This window comes from Geotrypetes seraphini, chromosome 2, assembly GCF_902459505.1.
Source record: "Geotrypetes seraphini chromosome 2, aGeoSer1.1, whole genome shotgun sequence".
Taxonomy (NCBI): Eukaryota; Metazoa; Chordata; class Amphibia; order Gymnophiona; family Dermophiidae; genus Geotrypetes; species Geotrypetes seraphini.
The window spans coordinates 227,799,355-227,818,124 of record NC_047085.1 but is presented as its reverse complement, the minus strand read 5'-3'; the positions used below and the strand labels follow the sequence as shown (position 1 = coordinate 227,818,124).

Sequence of the window (18,770 nt, the reverse complement as noted above, 5' to 3'; positions counted from 1 at the left end):
CTGGCCCAGAAATTCCTCTCCGATGTCAGAATTGACGTCGGGGAGAGGAATGCTGGTCAGCGTGAGGCTTCTGCAGGCCCAAATCTCCAGACCCCCAGGGCTGAGGAAAAGAAAAAAAGCCAGTCTTCCATGAGAGCCGTTCCAGTCTCTTTTTAGTAATACACTCAACTTCCCATTTTCAGGCTCAAGACGTCAGAGCAGCAGCAGCAGCTCCGGCAGTTTTGGGCAGAGCACCTCCTGCTCCCGACCGCTTTTCTCCAGTCTGGCTTGTCGATTCCGCCAGGGGCAGCCGGCGCTCAGCTCTCCAGGGTCGTGACTTCCCTAGACCTCCCTCCCGCTTTCTCCCAAAGGAAGTGACATCATCCCCCAGTCGGAAGACGGGTTCGGGCAGGAAGGGCACAGTGAGAATGAGTGTGCGTGAAGTGATGACCAATGGGGAACCTTGGGGAGAGGAAGGCTGATCGGCCGGTCGATTGGGATGGCAACACGAGTCTATCACGGAACCCGGGATGGGCTCCGCAATCGACTGGCGTTGCCTTCCCGATCGACCGGTTGATCGCGATCGACGTATTGGGTACCCCTGATCTACCCTGTCCTACTCCACTCAGTATTTTATAGACATCTAACATATTATCCCTGAGCCATCTCTTCTCCAAGCTGAAGATCCCTAGCTTCTTTAGCCTTTCCTCATAGTGAAGTCTTTTCATTCCTTTTATAATTTTCTTCACCCTTCTCTGTACCTTTTCTAATTCTGCTACATCTTTTTTGAGATACCAACGACCAAAATTTGCACACAGTTTCAAGGTGTGGTCCCACTCACAAAGGCCATGTCTTACCAAATCAGCTCTGGTTGAATGAACAAAGAAGAATCAAATACTTTAAGTTCCAGAAGACATATCCTATAAGAATCTCCATATAAAAACAGAATTTGGCATTTTTTGGAATTGAGGTATTTTATGTACTTCCACTGCTACCTTTTCCATATTAAAAATATTCCATACTTTTGCCAACTACCTACCTCGGTAGGGGGAGGTACGGCTTCAACATATCTCACCATTATTAGCATCTTATAATTCTTTATTTTTTTGTTTATACATTTTTCACAAATTACAAGCATATCACTTGTTCAAAAAAATAGATTCTTACATTGTTTAGTCGATTATATATTTCAGGGTTGTTGTTTTTTTCAATCAGCAAGTTTCTATTTCAACCCCAAGGTAAATAAGAAATAACTTAAGGTGGAAAATACAAGACTTACAAGTAATCTTTCTTTTGGGGGTAGGAAATTATGCTGAGAGTCATTTTACATCCGTGTCATATTACACATCTAAGGGAGTTGGAGGTTGCCTTGATTCCAGGAAATTCTTTAAATGTTCTGGGTCTAGAAAAAGATAAGTTTTCTCTGAAATCTTAATACATATTCCAAAACAAAAGTTGCAATAAGAGTTGCTTTAGTCACTACAGAAACTGAGTCTTCCAGGAAACTAGAAAGATCAAAACTGGCTTTCTCTTTCTGTTCTCTAGCTGTTTGAACTAGTGGACTTCCAGATTTAATATATTAAGCTTTGGTAACACTGGTCAACAAAAAACAAGTTTTTCTTTGCTACTGAGAACTTAAGAAGTGTTTTTAGTTAATTTAATGATGCTGATTTCAGATCTGTAATTGAAATTCAGCTAGTACGTCAGGTTTCTGAGATAACACGTGACATAGAAGCATAGAAGATGACGGCAGAAAAGGGCCACGGCCCAAAAGTCTGCCCACTCTAATGACCCACCTCCTAATTTCTTCCTCGAAGTGATCCCACATGCTTATCCCATTTTCTCTTAAAATCCAGCACACTGCTGGCCTCAGTTACCTGCAGTGGAAGACTATTCCAATGATCAACCACCCTTTCGGTGAAGAAATAATTCCTGGTGTCACCATGAAATCTCCCACCTCTGAGTTTCAAAGGATGTCCTCTTGTCGCCGTAGATCCTTTAAGAAAGAAGATATCCTCTTCTACCTCAATACGGCCCGTGACATATTTGAACGTCTAAATCATGTCCCCCCTCTCTCTACGTTCTTCAAGTGAGTATAGCTGCAACTTACCCAGCCGTTCCTCATACGGGAGATCCTTGAGTCCTGAGACCATCCTGGTGGCCATTCGCTGAACCGACTCGATTTTCTGCACATCTTTTTGATAATGTGGTCTCCAGAATTGTACACAATATTCTAGATGAGGTCTCACCATGGATCTGTACAACGGCATTATAACTTCGGGCTTCCAGCTGACGAAACTTCTTCAGATACAACCCATCGTTTGTTTAGCCTTGGATGAAGCTTTCTCCACTGATTTTTTTAGACAGTTTGCCATATCGGCACAATATTGCGAGTATGAACTGTGTCCTACCAAACTTGAGTTAAGGAGTTTACTCTTAAAAACACGAAGATAATAAGGAGACATGTTACAGCATATATTTACACCTCTCTTAACTCAAACAAAAGTGATGTTAGCATGTTCAGAAATGTTTGAGACACTTGCTTTTAAGGCTGTACTGTACATTTGTCTCTCTTTGCAAGAACCAACAATAGTCTCCCATCACACTGGGATAGAATTTACCCTGATAACTGCTTTCCATCACCTTGATATCTTGATGAAATCTTTCCCCATGTTCATCGCTGACATCGCTAAGATTGGGTGGGAAGAAGTGCATTTTAAGTGCCATTCTGGCACCCATTAGCTGATATGCTGTCAGCATGTTCTCCACAAGCTCAGCATAATTCTTCGATCTGTGATTACCGTATTTTCACGCATATAACGCGCGCGTTATACGCGTTTTTACCTACCGCGCATACCCCTCGCGCGTTATATGCGTGAGCGCGGTATACAAAAGTTTTAAAACATAGTTCCCACCCCGCCCGACGCCCGATTCACCCCCCCAGCAGGACCGCTCGCACCCCCACCCCGAACGACCGCTCGCACGCGCTCCCACCCGCACCCGCATCCACGATCGGAGCAAGAGGGAGCCCAAGCCCTCTTGCCCGGCCGACTCCCCGACGTCCGATACATCCCCCCCCCCCGGCAGGACCACTCGCACCCCCACCCCGAAGGACCGCCGACTTCCCGACAATATCGGGCCAGAAGGGAGCCCAAACCCTCCTGGCCACGGCGACCCCCTAACCCCACCCCGCACTACATTACGGGCAGGAGGGATCCCAGGCCCTCCTGCCCTCGACGCAAACCCCCCTCCCCCCCAACGACCGCCCCCCCCAAGAACCTCCGACCGCCCCCCAGCCGACCCGCGATCCCCCTGGCGACCCCCACGACCCCCCCACCCCCCTTCCCCGTACCTTTGGTAGTTGGCCGGACAGACGGGAGTCAAACCCGCCTGTCCGGCAGGCAGCCAACGAAGGAATGAGGCCGGATTGGCCCATCCATCCTAAAGCTCCGCCTACTGGTGGGGCCTAAGGCGCGTGGGCCAATCAGAATAGGCCCTGGAGCCTTAGGTCCCACCTGGGGGTGCGGCCTGAGGCACATGGGCCCAACCCGACCATGTGCCTCAGGCCGCGCCCCCAGGTGGGACCTAAGGCTCCAGGGCCTATTCTGATTGGCCCATGCGCCTTAGGCCCCACCAGTAGGCGGAGCTTTAGGATGGATGAGCCAATCCGGCCTCATTCCTTCGTTGGCTGCCTGCCGGACAGGCGGGTTTGGCTCCCGTCTGTCCGGCCAACTACCAAAGGTACGGGGAAGGAGGGTGGGGGGGTCGTGGGGGTCGCCAGGGGGGGTCGCGGGTCGGCTGGGGGGGCGGTCGGAGGTTCTTGGGGGGGGCGGTCGTTGGGGGGGAGGGGGGTTTGCGTCGAGGGCAGGAGGGCCTGGGATCCCTCCTGCCCGTAATGTAGTGCGGGGTGGGGTTAGGGGGTCACCGTGGCCAGGAGGGTTTGGGCTCCCTTCTGGCCCAACTACCAAAGGTACGGGGAAGGGGGGTGGGGGGGTCGTGGGGGTCGCCAGGGGGGTCGCGGGTCAGCTGGGGGGGGGCGGTCGGAGGTTCTTGGGGGGGGGCGGTCGTTGGGGGGAGGGGGGTTTGCGTCGAGGGCAGGAGGGCCTGGGATCCCTCCTGCCCGTAATGTAGTGCGGGGTGGGGTTAGGGGGTCGCTGTGGCCAGGAGGATTTGGGCTCCCTCCTGGCCCGATATTGTTGGGGAGTCGGCGGTCCTTCGGGGGGAGGGATGTATCGGACGTTGGGGGGGGGGCATCAGGCTTTCAGGATGGGGACAGACCTTCAAGGGGGGACAGTGCACGGAAGTCAGGGGGGGTAAACGGAGAGTCGGGACAGCGCACAGAAAGTCAGGGCGGGCGAAAGGAGCGTCGGGCAGCATGCGCGGTATACCCGTGAGCGCGGTATACCAAAGTTTTTGTACATATCATCGTGATTTCTGCGCGCTATACCCGTGTGCGCGTTTTATACGGGTGCGCGTTATTTGCGTGAAAATACGGTACCAAGAAAATTGTGAACAACCAGCACAAATACTTCACATGCTGCTGATTAGCTGGGTTCAGCTTCTGTTTGAATGCACCATCAAGGATCAGTTTACAGATTTAGGGTCCAACAATAACACCTTTGATTTTGGCTTCACTTTTCTCGAAACCAAACATACTTCTTAGGTACTGAAACACATCACCATTTCTGTCCATCACCACTGTGTTAATCCAGAATAACAGACAATGCAGCACACATGAGGTGCCCACACTTTATCTTGGTCGCCAACTTTACAGCCAAAATAATGCTTGTATGCACTTTGAAGACTGCTGGACAGATTCTTTCACTGATATTGTGCAGTAAATTGTCCGCAGACATAACAGAAATGATCAGGATGGTTAACACAACCTCATCTGTTCAGAATTAAAATATCTTGGACAAAAACAAACAAACTATAAAAATTAACAGGTAAAAAAAGCTGCACAGTCACTTTTTAGTATAAACTTTCAAATTACTGGTATATGTGATCGATGAGCTGTCCTAAAATGCAATATTGTGTTCCAGAAACAGTAAAATACCGACGCTTCACAGTAACGTTATTGACGAAAATGATATAAACACAAACTAATGCATAATTTAAAAACAGGATGTGATAGACAATAACTGTTTTCAGATTTAGAGTCAGCATGTGGCCCTTGTTAAGGTACAGGTGACAGAACTCCAGTAGCAAAATTCTTGTTGACCAGTGTAATTGGTGGTATTGTCTCAGCTGGTATTTGTAAGTTTTCCTTTAGATATTTCTTAAGCACCTCTATAGAAGACAAAATTGGAGACTGAGAAAAATTTAAAAACCTCAAATTCACTATTCCCCAGCATTTCTAGTTCAGCCTCCAACACATTTACAGCGTCCCATACCTCCTCCAATGTAGTTTTCTCTGGTCCCTTCTTCAGCCTGGTTCTTATCTCCAGCTCCGAGCCCTTGGAGCCACCGGGAGAGACTCCTGGGTATATCAGACCCTCGGTCCTTTAGCTCCAACACACTGCTTCTTCGTTGGGCCTCCCATCTCCCCATGTGACTTAACACGCAGCATCCCAGCTCCATGTGAGGAGAGGCAACACTTCTGGTATCTAATACCTCACTCTCCGACTGATGCTGCAAACTATGTCCTGGTTGAGAGGGAGTCTCGTGCTTCTGCTCTCTTACTCTCCGCCTGAGGGAGTCTTGTGGTATTCGGGGCTTAGCGTGATGTCCGATGCGCTTAGAGCTAAGTCCCCCACAATATGCTCCTGCTCCCAAACTCTCTTACTCTTTGCCTGAGGGAGTCTCATGGTATTCGGGGCTTAGCGTGGTGTCTGATGCTCTTAGAGCTAAGTCCCCCACAATATGCTCCTGCTCCCAAACTCTCTTACTCTCCGCCTGAGGAAGGAGGAAACCCTCCAGAGTACATGTATCAACACCGGGGAGGAAGCTGGCTCAGCTGGGTAAGAGCTCTGCTTCTCTTTCCGCTTCACCATTCCGATTTCACTGGCGGTGTCACGGTCCAAGCAGAGCTCCCTCCTACTCGTCTGTGCCGCCATCTTGCCTCAGCATCTTATAAGTCTATTAAAATTAAGGGAAAGGGATTGGGACTGCCTTTTTGTAATTTTTCAACCATATTCAAAGCAGTTTACATACATGTACTTCAAGCATTTTCTCTGTCTGTCCTGGTGGGCTCACAATCTATCTCGGGGTACCCACACTTTTATGGCTTGCGAGCTACTTTTAAAATGACCAAGTCAAAATGATCTACCAACAATAAAATTTTAAAAAGCACACTGTACACAGAGAAAATTTTAATTATCATTTATATTCGAGGTTCTTTTCAAAGAGGTCAAGGCAGATGACTTTAAAATATGCAATGTCACCTTAGTAACAACTATACAAAAATAGACAAATATGCCCCCTCCCCGTTTACTAAACCACAATAACGTTTTTTAGCACAGGGAGCTATTCTGAATACCCTGCGCTACTCCCGACGCTCATAGGCTCCCTGTGCTAAAAGCCGCTATCGCGGTTTAGTAAAAGGGTGCCATAGTGCAAATTATAGACAGCAGATATAAATTCGTACACATTTTGATCACTAAATTTAAAATAAAATCATTTTTCCTACCTTTGCTGTCTGATGATTTTATGAGTCTCTGGTTGCACTTCCTTCTTCTCAGTTTAAATCCAATATTTCTGCCTCCTGCATGCTTCATCTCCTCCAGACCTCATTCCATTCCCCAACCAACATATCTCTCTGCCCCTTCATGAGTCCAACTTTTTTTTCCTCTCTCCCTGCCCCTCACCTTTCTGTCTGTCTCTCTCTCCTTGCTTCTTTCTTTTCTTCTTTCTGTCTGCCTGTCTCTCTCACTGCCCCTTTCTTTCTGTCTGTCTTTCTCTCTCTCTCCCCATGCCCCCTTTCTTTGTCTGTCTCTCTTGCCCTCTTTCTTTCTTTCTCTTTCTCCCTGCCCCCTTTCTTTCTTTCTCTCTCTCCCTGCCCCCTTTCTTTCTTTCTCTCTCTCCCTGCCCCCCTTTCTTTCTCTCTCTGTCTCCCTGCCCCCTTTGTCTGTCTGCCTCTCTCTGTCTCCCTCCCCAAGCCACCACTGCTGATTTCTCCCTGCTTCCCCGACACTAGGCCCGGCGCATACAAACGCCGGGCCCACAAGCTTTCCCCCTCCCCCCGATCTATCTAATGTACCTGGGATAGTGGATGATTAAGTGACTTGTTCAGACTTGCCCAGGGTCACAAGGATTTGAACCGACAACCTTAGGGTGCTGAGGCCATATCTCTGACCACTATGCCAGACTCTCATCATAGATTTCAGGGTTCATAAATCTTCACCTTTTCAAGAAGACAGTGTTTTTGCTTTTTCAAGCTGTTGGATATTGATGCGTATCATACTGCATTTCTTCCTCATTCCTTACTGAATGATGGAGTTTCCCCTATTTGAGGCATAACATAACTTAGTGGTTCATTTGCATGTATAAATGTAATATTAAGCACAGAAGCCCTGGCTGCTCATGTCCTCTTGAGCCAGGCTCATAAAATAACTTGGGCAACTCTCCTGTTGTCCTGTATTACCACCATTACAGTTGGAATATATTGACTACTTTGAGCTTGTTCAAGTGTTACTGCATTTCCCAGAATAAAGGAAACGTCTGTAAAGTTTTGCTTAAGAACCGATTTTGACTGTTCTATGCACATTTCTCCTTATACCGTATTTTTCGCTCCATAAGACACACTTTTTTCCCACCCAAAAGCAGGCGGAAATCTCGGTGCGTCTTATGGAGCGAAGGTACAATTTTGAACCCCCCCCCACCATCACACCGTTTTAAACACCTACCAGCCTGCTGTAGCTGCACCATTTTAAAACTCCCTGCCGCTATACTGTTTAAAACACCCAACCACCTACCTCCCGCCATTGTCGCTGCTGCCACCACCGTAGCTGCACCTTTTAAAACAGCTACCTGCCCTCTGTTTCTCCTCCTCCTTCGTCGTTATCGCTGCAGTCCCTGGTGATCCAGCTTGTGTCCCTCCCTTGCTAGCGGAGCACAGGTCAGTAATGTGGACGTCAGAAGCAAGCTTTACATGCTCTCGCTTGGGCCCGTGATGTTTTCTAAATGGCTTCATCAGTTCTTGCGGGACTCGCGAGAACTGACGAAGCCATTTAAAAAACAGCGCGGGCCCAAGCGAGAGCGCAGAAAGCTTACTGCTGACGTCCATGCTCCTGACCTGTGCACCGATAGCGAGGGAAGGATACACACTGGACCACCAGGTTTGGGGGGATGATTTAAAAATACTGGGGGGATTATCTAAAAGTACTGGGGAGGATGATTGATCTAAATATACTAGGGGGGGATGACTGATCTAAAAATACTGTGGGGGTGATTTAAAAAGGTATGGGGGGAGGCTGGGGGAGCGGGCTGGCTGCCACTACGCGTGTCTACCATTAGATGTGCCCACCTCTAGACGTACCCTGTCCAGGCCTAACACTAGAGGGGGGACAATACAGGGCACGCCATTTGGTTCAAAAACTTTTTTTCATAGTTTTTCCTCCTCTACAGGTGGGTGCGTCTTATGGTGAGGTGCGTCTTATGGAGTGAAAAATACGGTATATACATTTTTTTTCTGTTAACATCTACACAGGAGGAGAGAGAATCAAGATGACGACGGAGTGAGTCGTGCTGTCGGGTGGCTTCTGCATTTTGTTGGCAACTTTTTAAATTTCTGTTGGGAACTTACCTTTTTTTTCCTCTATAACATGCCCAAACGCAGGGGTAAGCAGAGGAGTGTTCTTCCTGCCTCTTCTTCCACCTTTTTGACGCGGCAAACAGCAATAACAGCTTTTGCTGTTTCAGCCGGACAGGGTGTTTCCGCTGACCGAGGTGGGCAGACCTCAGTCTTGGAGGGCGAAGTCTCGCTCAGCCCGCTGGGACCTGGAGTTCCTCCGCGCCCTGGGACGACGTCGGGGACGCCTACAGCAGCCCAGGAAGCGCCGGAGTTGATCTCTCCGTCAGCGCTGCAGGTTTCGCCTTTGACCCCGGATGAGGATCATAGCTTGCTGACTTCCCTAAGGCCATCATCTGAACCCGGAGGACATGAAATTCAGAGTGAAGCAGGGACTGGAGAGGCGGATTCTTTTGTGGAGCCTCCAGGAATATCTCTCCCAGCTCCTCTGATCAGACCATTGGTGATTGACATGGAAGCGATCTGGAATGTTTTGGAATCTTTGCATAAGGTTTGCTCCCAGTTTGTTTCCTCAGTTCAAAATTCTAATACTCAAATTAAAACCTTTGATGAGAAATTCCAACGCCAGTCTATTAGAATGGATAAATTAGAAAAAACTGTGGCAGAAGTTAAAGTATCTACTAATTTACATTTGAAGGAAAAAGTTTTGCTTACTAGAAAAATAGAAAATTTGGAGAATGCAAATAGGAATCTGAATTTGAGACTCTTAAATTTTCCCGTCTCCAAGTTTCAATCACCTAGAGATTTATTTTATTCCTTTTTGAAATCAATTTTGAAATTTCCAGAAAATAACATGCCACCGTTACAAAGGTTATATTACCTTAATCTTCCAAAAGTGCATGAAGAAAAAGGAGGAACATCACCAGGAGAATTAGATCTCACTGGTATGCTAGAGACATCCCAAGAGGAAATTTCAGTTAGAGCCTCCTTGCTGGTAACTTTTGTTTTTCTTCAAGATAAGGAAGCAATTCTTTGTCTATTTTATAGGACTGATAATGTGGAATTTCATGGATTCAAGATTTCAATATTTCCTGATGTATCGAAATGGACGCTAGCCAGACGTAAGAAATTTCTGGCTTATCATCAGTTAACTTTGAATTTGGGAGCAACCTTTCAATTACGTTTCCCATGCAAATGTTGCATTACATATCAGAATAATAGATATATCTTTTATGAACTTGATCAGTTACAATTCTTTCTTGAGGGTAAAACTACAAGAGGCCCAGAGACTTCCATGGAATCTCCTAACCAGGCTAATAATTGACTCCAGATATACTCTGTAATTTGATTAATTTAGTTATTTCTTAAAGTCCAACTTCCCTTGGAATTTGCTTGATTATCTCTCTCTCCTTAATGTGGACTTTAATCATGGTTACTAGTGTAGAATTATTTTAAAAACTTATTTTTGGTTTTCTTCTTAAATTGATGTATTTCCTTTCAAGTATTGTTTATTCAACTTGTAAAAGAATATAAATAAATAAATAAATAAAAAAGCCATCTACATAGGAGCCTGAACATTAGATGATCAATTCCCAGCCACGAACCAGCTTTGCAGAAGTGTGTCACTCGCAGCTTTCCGTACCTCCTGCATTCCCAGTGAAGTGGAGTGCCCCCTTAAGTTTTTCCTTCTGCAAGCGAACTGTGCAAAGGTGTTTCTGATCTGCTCAGATTAATTTTTATTATTTTCAGTTGTAAATTGCATGGAAAAGATACAACTTGAGACTACTTTGAAAGAGACTTTTTGAAGTAATAAAAGATCCGAAATTTACTATGCGAAAAATAGAACAAATTGAGAATTATAATAGACGATTGAATCTTACAGTGCTTAATTGTCCAAAAATTGTGGGTATGTCACCTGTAGAGGTCTCTAAAAATACCTTCTGGAAAATCTTAAGTATCCACAAGAAACTATTCCGCCTATAAATAAGGCTTACTATTTACCTACTATAAAAGTTAAAAAGACAAACAGGAGACCAATCAACAAAAAATCATTTAGGTCCTGCGAATGATATGCAGTTATTTCAGAATTTGCAAGATATTACTGATATTTTAGAGGATTCCCTCTCTCAAGTTAAAGAATGGCTTTCCCTTATAGTAAATTTTGGTGTGTCTCCTTATTAGGATCAAAGAATTTGGCTATATCCGGATGTGCCAAAATCTACACAGTAGAGAAGAAGACAATTTTTGGTAATGAAAGAGGAAACAAAAAAATTAGGAGCTGCCTGTATTTTTCGCTCCATAAGATGTACGTTTTTCCCACCCAAAAATGGGTGGAAATCTTGGTGCATCTTATGCAGCGAATGTACAAATTTTTTACTCCTATGTACCATTTAAAAACACCCCCCCTCCGCCACTGCACATTTTAAAAACACCCCACCCAACCGCTGCTGTCGTATCTTTTTAAAATCTTCCTGGTGGTCCGCTTAGCTGTCTCCTCCTATTTCCCGTCCAGTGGCACACAGGTCAGGAGCAAAGCTTTCCGTGCTCTCGCTTGGGCCCGCCCTGCTTTCTGAATGACTGCCGTCAGTTCTCGCGGGACTCGCGAGAACTGAGGCAGCCATTCAGAATGAAGCGCAGGGCCAAGCATGAACGCAGTAATCTTGTGATTTTAATTTAAAGAGTAGTCAGCTCTGTCATCCTCTACCACAACTTTATCCTGTCAGGTTGAGGGTAATTTTTTATAGGATGATGTCATTAGCAAGGATTTAGCAGAAGGAGGAGTGTTGGAGGAAGCTGAATTCTACAATATAGGTTCCCCGTATGGCTATGGGTGGGACCACTAGTCAGAGTTTCTGTTGATTGTGGCAAGGGAAGTGAAAGGGGAAGAGACCAGTTTCCAGAAATGCATCTGTGAGCTGGTGAGTATTGGCTCTTCCTAAAGTTATGGAAATTGATGAGGCTCTTTTGAACCTGGGCGTGGCAGCCTATTAAAAATGGACAGCTATGTGGTAGAATAGGCAAGCATGAAAAATAAAATAGCCATTATTTTCCTTCCATTGCTCTGGATTTACTAGTTAGGGTTTGTTTATAAGATAAGGACCTATCCAAGGGCAAAGGAGGAGGGTTTAAATGGCTAGATAAAATTACAATTGGAGAAGCCAGAACACAAACCAGATAAAACAAACAGGGGATAATATATTGATCTAAATATGTGTTTTGTGCTGAGGTCACTGGAAACAGGAGTAGGCCTTTTCTCATGTCACTAGAATTAATATATAAGCTCTTTTGAAGACCAGAGAAGATACACACAGGCTGTAGCTTAGTTTTACGAAGTCCCATTGTTTCAATGTGTGTCCAGTCTCCAGAAACCTGCAGGAGAGATAAGGATTGGCTTTTGACCTGGTTGCTATAGAGATGGACTTTTCTTCTTACTACAGAGATTACATTCCAGGGGAGGGGGTTTCCCTCTCCTTTTTTGCAAGGTAAAGTTAGAAATGCTAATTGGATATACAAAATGATGAATTAAATTTAGTGAACTAATAACGTAGGAACTTTCATATTCAAGGGTTCAGATTGAAATATAATTACCTCTAACAATTGTACTGGAGGATACATATAGGAAAATGTAGGGTTTGTTGTGGGAGTGGATTAGCCACTCCCCTTTTCTTTCACTGAGACACGGGATTTTTAGTGCATGCTCTTAAATGACTCAGTAATATGGGAGCAGTAGTTGACTTTTAAAGAGAAATGATTTAAAGCTGTGTGTATGGATAATTTTTCCTCTGTAAGTATATTGTAATACTTTTCCCTGGTTTCTTCTGTACCTTTTCTTTATTAGATGAGCTAGTATTAAAATGTAACTTTTAAGAATTTGTGTTTGAGAGGAATGGACACTCCCCCAATATGCATACAAAGCGCCTTATATGGTATCAAGTATTCATGACCAATTAGATGCAGGCAGTAAAATGTCATGTATTAGGTATATTTAAGTGAACCTAGCAGAACAGAATTTTGAGAGCGTTATGTCAGGGAAGTTTCATTTACACTCTCTGACTTGTAATGTTCCTCCATTGTACAAATGAATGCCTTGAAACAGGACTGTCTGTTGAATTTTAATAAAACAAGATTTTATTTGGAATATTTGTACAATTATCATTTCAGTGCACCTATAGAAACATAGAAAAAAAACATAGAAAAATGACGGCAGATAAGGGCCATAGCCCATCAAGTCTGCCCACTTCACAGACCCACCCCCCTGAGTCTGCTCTCCTGGAGATCCCTCTCCTAATGACCCATCCTTAACTCCACCCTCTTAAGGATCCCACATGGGCATCCCATTTACCCTTAAAATCTGGCACTCTACCCTATGGGTAGGGTAGAACAAAATGAAGATCAGGCTGAATTTGTATGCGTTGTCTCCAAGGAATTGCACAATACACTAGGCATGCCTGCCTGCCCTGGCCTATCAGTAGACCACCAGAGGGGGGACAGGGTACAGAGCCTGGCAAGTAGTGTTGGGTTGGGTGCAGAGCCTGGCAGGGAGAATTTGGTTCAGAATGTTTTTTTTCTTGTTTTCCTCCTCTAAATCTAGGGTGCGTCTTATGGTCAGGTGTGTCTTATGGAGCGAAAAATACGGTACTTACATACCCATGTAAATGTGTGATTAAATATTTGGGCTTGAGATACGTGTTTTTCCAGCCAGAACATTTGAGGTCTTTTTTTAGATCTCAATAAGTTAACTGTTGACATTGAATGAAGAGGAAATATTAGTATAGGCTGAGGTTATCCGTCCAAGCTAGTTTCTTTTCGATTATTTACTTATTTAATATGTGATTCTCCCAAATCTTTCTTAGTCCTTCTCCATTTCAATTGTGTTGTGGTCTGAAGAAGTGTTTATTCTTCATTGATTATTGTTTACCTCTGTATTATTTTTACAAAGTTGTATTGAGTTAGACACTGTGGAGTAACTTATTATTTGTAAAATATATAAAACTAAAGACTAAAAAAGAAAAGATTTGTTTGAGAAGGCCTGCCTCTAGTGAATCCAAATTGCCTCGTGTCCTGTAATCCACTAGATTCCAAAAATGGACTGACTGATTTATTTATTGTGATTTTTACAGTATAAACTACTTTTATAAAGAGATTGCCCAAGGCAGTGCATAGAATAAACATAAAACTTACTAGGATGTAAGCAGCAAAACAATTGTTTCAAATATAAGCATAAATACAATCAATGAGGTAAATTTGGAGATGGCAAATTGAATCCTAGAAATAGGAGTAACATAACATAGTTACATAGTAAATGACGGCAGATAAAGACCTGAATGGTCCATCCAGTCTGCCTAACCATACATGCTCCATAAATTAATCATTTAATTTAAATGGTCCTTTTTTCTTAGATATTTCTAGGCCAGGAACCCAGAGTCCTGCTCGGTAGTGTGCATAGGTTTTATCTACTGGAGTCTCCCATCAAAGCTCACATAATACAGTATTGGAAATAGTTTCAAGTTTATAAAAAATTTGATTAATCGCTTATTCAAAATTCTAAGCGATGTACAAAAAGTAAAATTGCAAATTTCAGGGGGGACAGAACAAACAATTTTGACTAACCAGACAGACCATACCAAACAAAAGGGAAAAAAATGGGGAAAGAAATACAATTGTTGATAGTAAATAAGACAAATAAGGAAAAAACAACAGGGATGGTAAAAGCGAAATACAGTGGTACCTTGGTATACGAGTGCACCGGTTTGCGAGTGTTTTGCAAGACGAGCAAAACATTCGCAAAATTGGTGCCTCGCAAACCGAGCTTGCCTCGATGTACGAGCGCCTCCCCCCCGCGATCCGGCACCCCCCCCACGCCGCGATCAGGCATCCCCCACCCACCCGAACACTTCGCTTACCCTCCATCTGGCACCCGGCACCAGGACCAACGCCCAGGACATGCCGGTGCCGGTGCCCGAAGATCTGCAGTCCTTTTCGCTGGGCCTTGAGCATCTGCGCATGCTCAAGGCCTTCGAGAATCTCGGAGAGACCGGGAACTCGAAGGCCTTGAGTATGCGCAGATGCTCAAGGCCCAGCGAAAAGGACTGCAGATCTTCGGGCACCGGCATGTCCTGAGCATTGGTGCCGGTGCCGGGTGCCAGATGGAGGGTAAGCAAAGTGTTCGGGTGGGTGGGGGGTGCCGGATCACGGCGTGAGGGATGCCGGTTCGTGGCAGGAGGTGCCAGATCGTGGCCGGGGAGGGGGGGAGGTGCCGAATCACGTGGGGGATGCCGGATCGTGGTGGGGGAGATTCCGGATCATGCGAGAGGGGCCTTCTTGAGTGGGGGGATCAATGCTGCTGGCCTCGGGGGGGTGGGAACGAATCAAACGAGTTTCCCTTACTTTCTATGGGGAAACTTGCTTTGATATACGAGCATGCTTCTGGAACGAATTATGCTCGTAAACCAAGGTTCCATTGTACTTGAAATAAGTCAGAAGATATCTAGCTTACTAACAATCAACTGCATCTTTTTAAAAGAAAGCATTTTAACTTGCTCTTGAATCTGTCAAGAAGGCGCTCTTCCCTTAAATAAATGGGGAAGGAATTCCATGTTTGGGGTGCTGTAACGGAGAAGATAAATTGACGACATGTATTAATGTTTTTGAGAGAGGAAACAATGAATAAATGTTGGTCGTTTGACCTAAGTATTCTTGTTGCAGTATAAGGAATCAAGAGTCTATGAATGAAAGCAAGGGTTTTATAAAGGAGGGACTCGAGAGTTAGCAAGCATATTTTATATGTTATGCGATGGGCAACTGGAAGTCAATGTGCTTTCTTAAGGAGGAGCGACACATGGTCGAATTTCTTGGCTTTCATAATAAGTTTAATTGAGTCATTTGGAATAATTTGTAGACGTCTTATTTCCTTTTGGGCTATTCCCTTAAATAGGGAGCAAAATAAAATCCTTTTGTGTAGTTAAGTTCAATGCATACAGAAAGCCTGTCTTCCGTGGCCAGCAGTTTAGGGTCAGCATAAAGATTAATGCAAGCATAATAGAGGTCTAATCTCAAATGGACATATCGGCTCAGTCTCAAAAGATTCTCTAGCAGTGTCTGGCACTATATAAAGAAGCTGTTCTTCTCTGGGCTGTATTGATTTGACTGTTAATGTAAAAATGTTTGCGTTGATCCTGAATCTTTTCTATCAGCAATTCCGGATTGCAGTGCTTTGCTGAGTCTCCTTCCTGTCCCTAGTCTCCTATGCATGTTCAACGCAGACCATGGGAGCTGCACAGCATTTTGCCAATTGCTAATCTTTGCCATTTTCTTCTGGCAAGGCTCTGCAATGCAAGGCACCTCTGCCAATAGTCAAGTTGGTTTCATGACCCTTTACTTTTACTCTTCAAAACCAAATTGAACTGACACTGGAAACAAAACTTGTGGGACTTAAGCCCCTGTTTTCTCATTAGTTGGGGAATAGGCATAGTGATCTTTCCCCTCAAGGTTTTTGAAACCAGATTCCTCAGCTGGATCACAAAGATTTCAGTCCTCAGTGTTATTGCTGGTAAAACCACCTCAACCCATAAATCTGGTCTTACTTGTAACCGCTGAATATTGTTCATTTCAGTAACAGTTTACAGTGCTCGTGTTTTGATACTAATGAGGCCTAGCTCCATCTTTTGGAGTCGATAAGGATGAAGATGCTGGCTAAAGCACTCTGAGCTCTAGGAGCTGCCCTGCTGGATTCCATGAATGTTGGCCCACTGTTGTAACCATTAGACAACAAATCCTCTTTTCTGTTCCCTCAGTCTGTTTTGCTTCCTTTTTTTTTTTTTTTTTAGTATCTAATCATCACATATATTTTAAACCGATAATTCTCGACTAAAACTTTTTTCCAGCCAATATTTTCTCCATCCCTTTTGTTAGATCGGAACCCAAATACAAGAGAACAAAACTAATATTAATTGTTTCCCACATTCAGGTCTGTCCCTCATACTAACCAAAATATGTAGTGTGTGGTGCAGTGGTTAGAGCTGCAGCCTTGGCACCCGGAGGTTGTGGGTTCAAATACCGCACTGCTCCTTGTGGCCCTGGGCAACTCATTTTATCCCCATAGCCCCAGGTACATTAGATACAGTGGGAGCCTGCCGGAACAGTTAGGGAAAAATGCTTGAGTACCTGAATAATTTGTAATCTGCATAGAATTGTAGGATATGCTGAATATAAATTAAGAAAAAACCCAAAATTTAACACAGTTTGTATGACTTTACTATTTGTAATTATACATGTCCCGGGGTACCTGAGACATGTGGCTGAGAATCCTTTCACCTAAAAATTGCATTTGTCTCATTTTACTGCTGAAAATGTAGCTAGTGTTATCTTTTGAGAGGTACTGTGGTACTTGCCAGAAAGAAGATAAATTTGACCTCCGTAGTGAAGACAATCCAATTGAACAATACTCTTTCTCTTGGTTTTCTGTTTGGCCTTTTCTAATTCTCTTTCTAAAATAAATTTCTTCCTCCTCTCCAACTCACTGATCTCCCTCTGTTTCCTTCTCTCCAGACATCTGCCAGGATTGACGTGCCATCACTTCAGGAATGCAGGAGCACTTCAGAGCTGGCCTGTCCTGTTGTGCACACGCTAACCTCTGGCTGGGAGCCCAGGAGGCCACGGACTGCTGAAGAATTTAGCTTACCCTGGATATTGCTGAAGGCAGATGCCTGCTCACGAGATTAATATTGTGAGTGTAAAAAAAATCGTTTTGCTAAGTAAGAAGAGGGCATGCACTGTAGCTGCTCTGATGACTGCTTAAGTGTTTGTGACTGTGTATCAGCCAGTCTGGAAATAGTGCTATGCCCCCAGACTGCTTCCCTGTTTCATATTTTCCACAGCAAAAGAAAAAAAAATCAAAAACAAAGTAAAAATAGACTTAAAAAAGCTTGCTAATAGCAATAACATCGTCTGTTAAATGAATACTCTCTCTGTAGTAAACCACAGCATATTTTCAGGAACAGTGGATCCCTCTTATAGACCTTATAAGGTGAATAAAATCTATTAAAGAAAACAATTTGTGCCTAAGGTTGCATGTTGCATTCATTCTTTTCATTATTTAATGCACTTCTCTTAGCCAAACTAGCAATAGGCGTTTGGGCCAACCCAAATGTGACGCAAGAGCTATAAGAAGAGGTTTTCTTTCTCCCTTGCCTTTAAGTGTTAAGCATGGTACTGTGAAATGTTCACACCTGTCTTCACTGTGGTGCAGGTTACAACAGATGATTTGCTGTCTTATTTCTATCCCCAGGTAGGGGATGTGTTGAAGATCCTTCATATGTCTTTTTTTTTTTTTTTTTCTGCATCTCTCCCCTCAGGAGTACAGCTTTCTAGCATTCAAGTTTTATGAGGATTTTATATACCGCCTATCAAGGTTATCTAAGCGGTTTTACAGTCAGGTACTCAAGCATTTTCCCTATCTGTCCTGGTGGGCTCACAATCTAACGTACCTGGGGCTATGGAAGATTAAGTGAATTGCCTAAGGTCACAAGGAGAAGCGCGGGGTTTGAACCCACAACCCCAGGGTGTCGAGGTTGTAGCTTCAATCACTGTGCCACACACTCCTCCTCCCTATCTGTCCTGGCAGGCTCACAATCTATCTAACGTATCTGGGGCTATGGAGGCCACATATCTGGACTGCAACTAGGGTGTAGAAGAGCCTATAACTTGATCAGCTGTGATCTGTGGGCAGATGACAATCATCCTACTTGTTTATAATTTTTAATGCCTGTTTCTGAATGTTGGGAAACATGTAGATAGAGAGTGGGTTGCCAGTTGCCTCTAGGGAGGCTTGATTCAATTTCAGCTGAGATGTAACGCTGAGTAGAACAACTGAATATGATACTAAGATCTCGCTCCATATCCAGGGCAAATTTTGGCAACATTTTGCTTTAAAACGCGATGCAGTTGGGAAGATAAGCAGCTCTCCCTTTCCATGTCTAATTGCAAAACTGTACAAGAATCAAAATAGCCACCAGTATTATGTGGCTGTTTAGGCAACACATCCAGCTTTCTAGGTACCTAGACCATCATGAGGTGTGCTTAGCCTGCAGGTCAGGGCTCTAGC

The 18,770-nt window shown here is 44.3% G+C and overlaps 1 protein-coding gene across 11 annotated transcripts in view; it reads left to right on the top strand.

The window, feature by feature from the left end:
* MRTFA (myocardin related transcription factor A) overlaps positions 1-18,770 on the top strand; it is a 323,237-nt gene that overhangs the window by 48,288 nt on the left and 256,179 nt on the right. For 6 of the 11 annotated variants that reach the window (XM_033935108.1, XM_033935103.1, XM_033935104.1 and 3 more), the window contains one exon: positions 17,216-17,393. The exons of the other annotated variants lie outside the window; for them this stretch is intronic. In XM_033935108.1, the coding sequence (XP_033790999.1) occupies positions 17,370-17,393 (24 nt within the window). In that variant the 5' untranslated portion in view covers positions 17,216-17,369. The remainder of the gene's footprint in view (positions 1-17,215; positions 17,394-18,770) is intronic. 11 annotated transcript variants of the gene reach the window in all.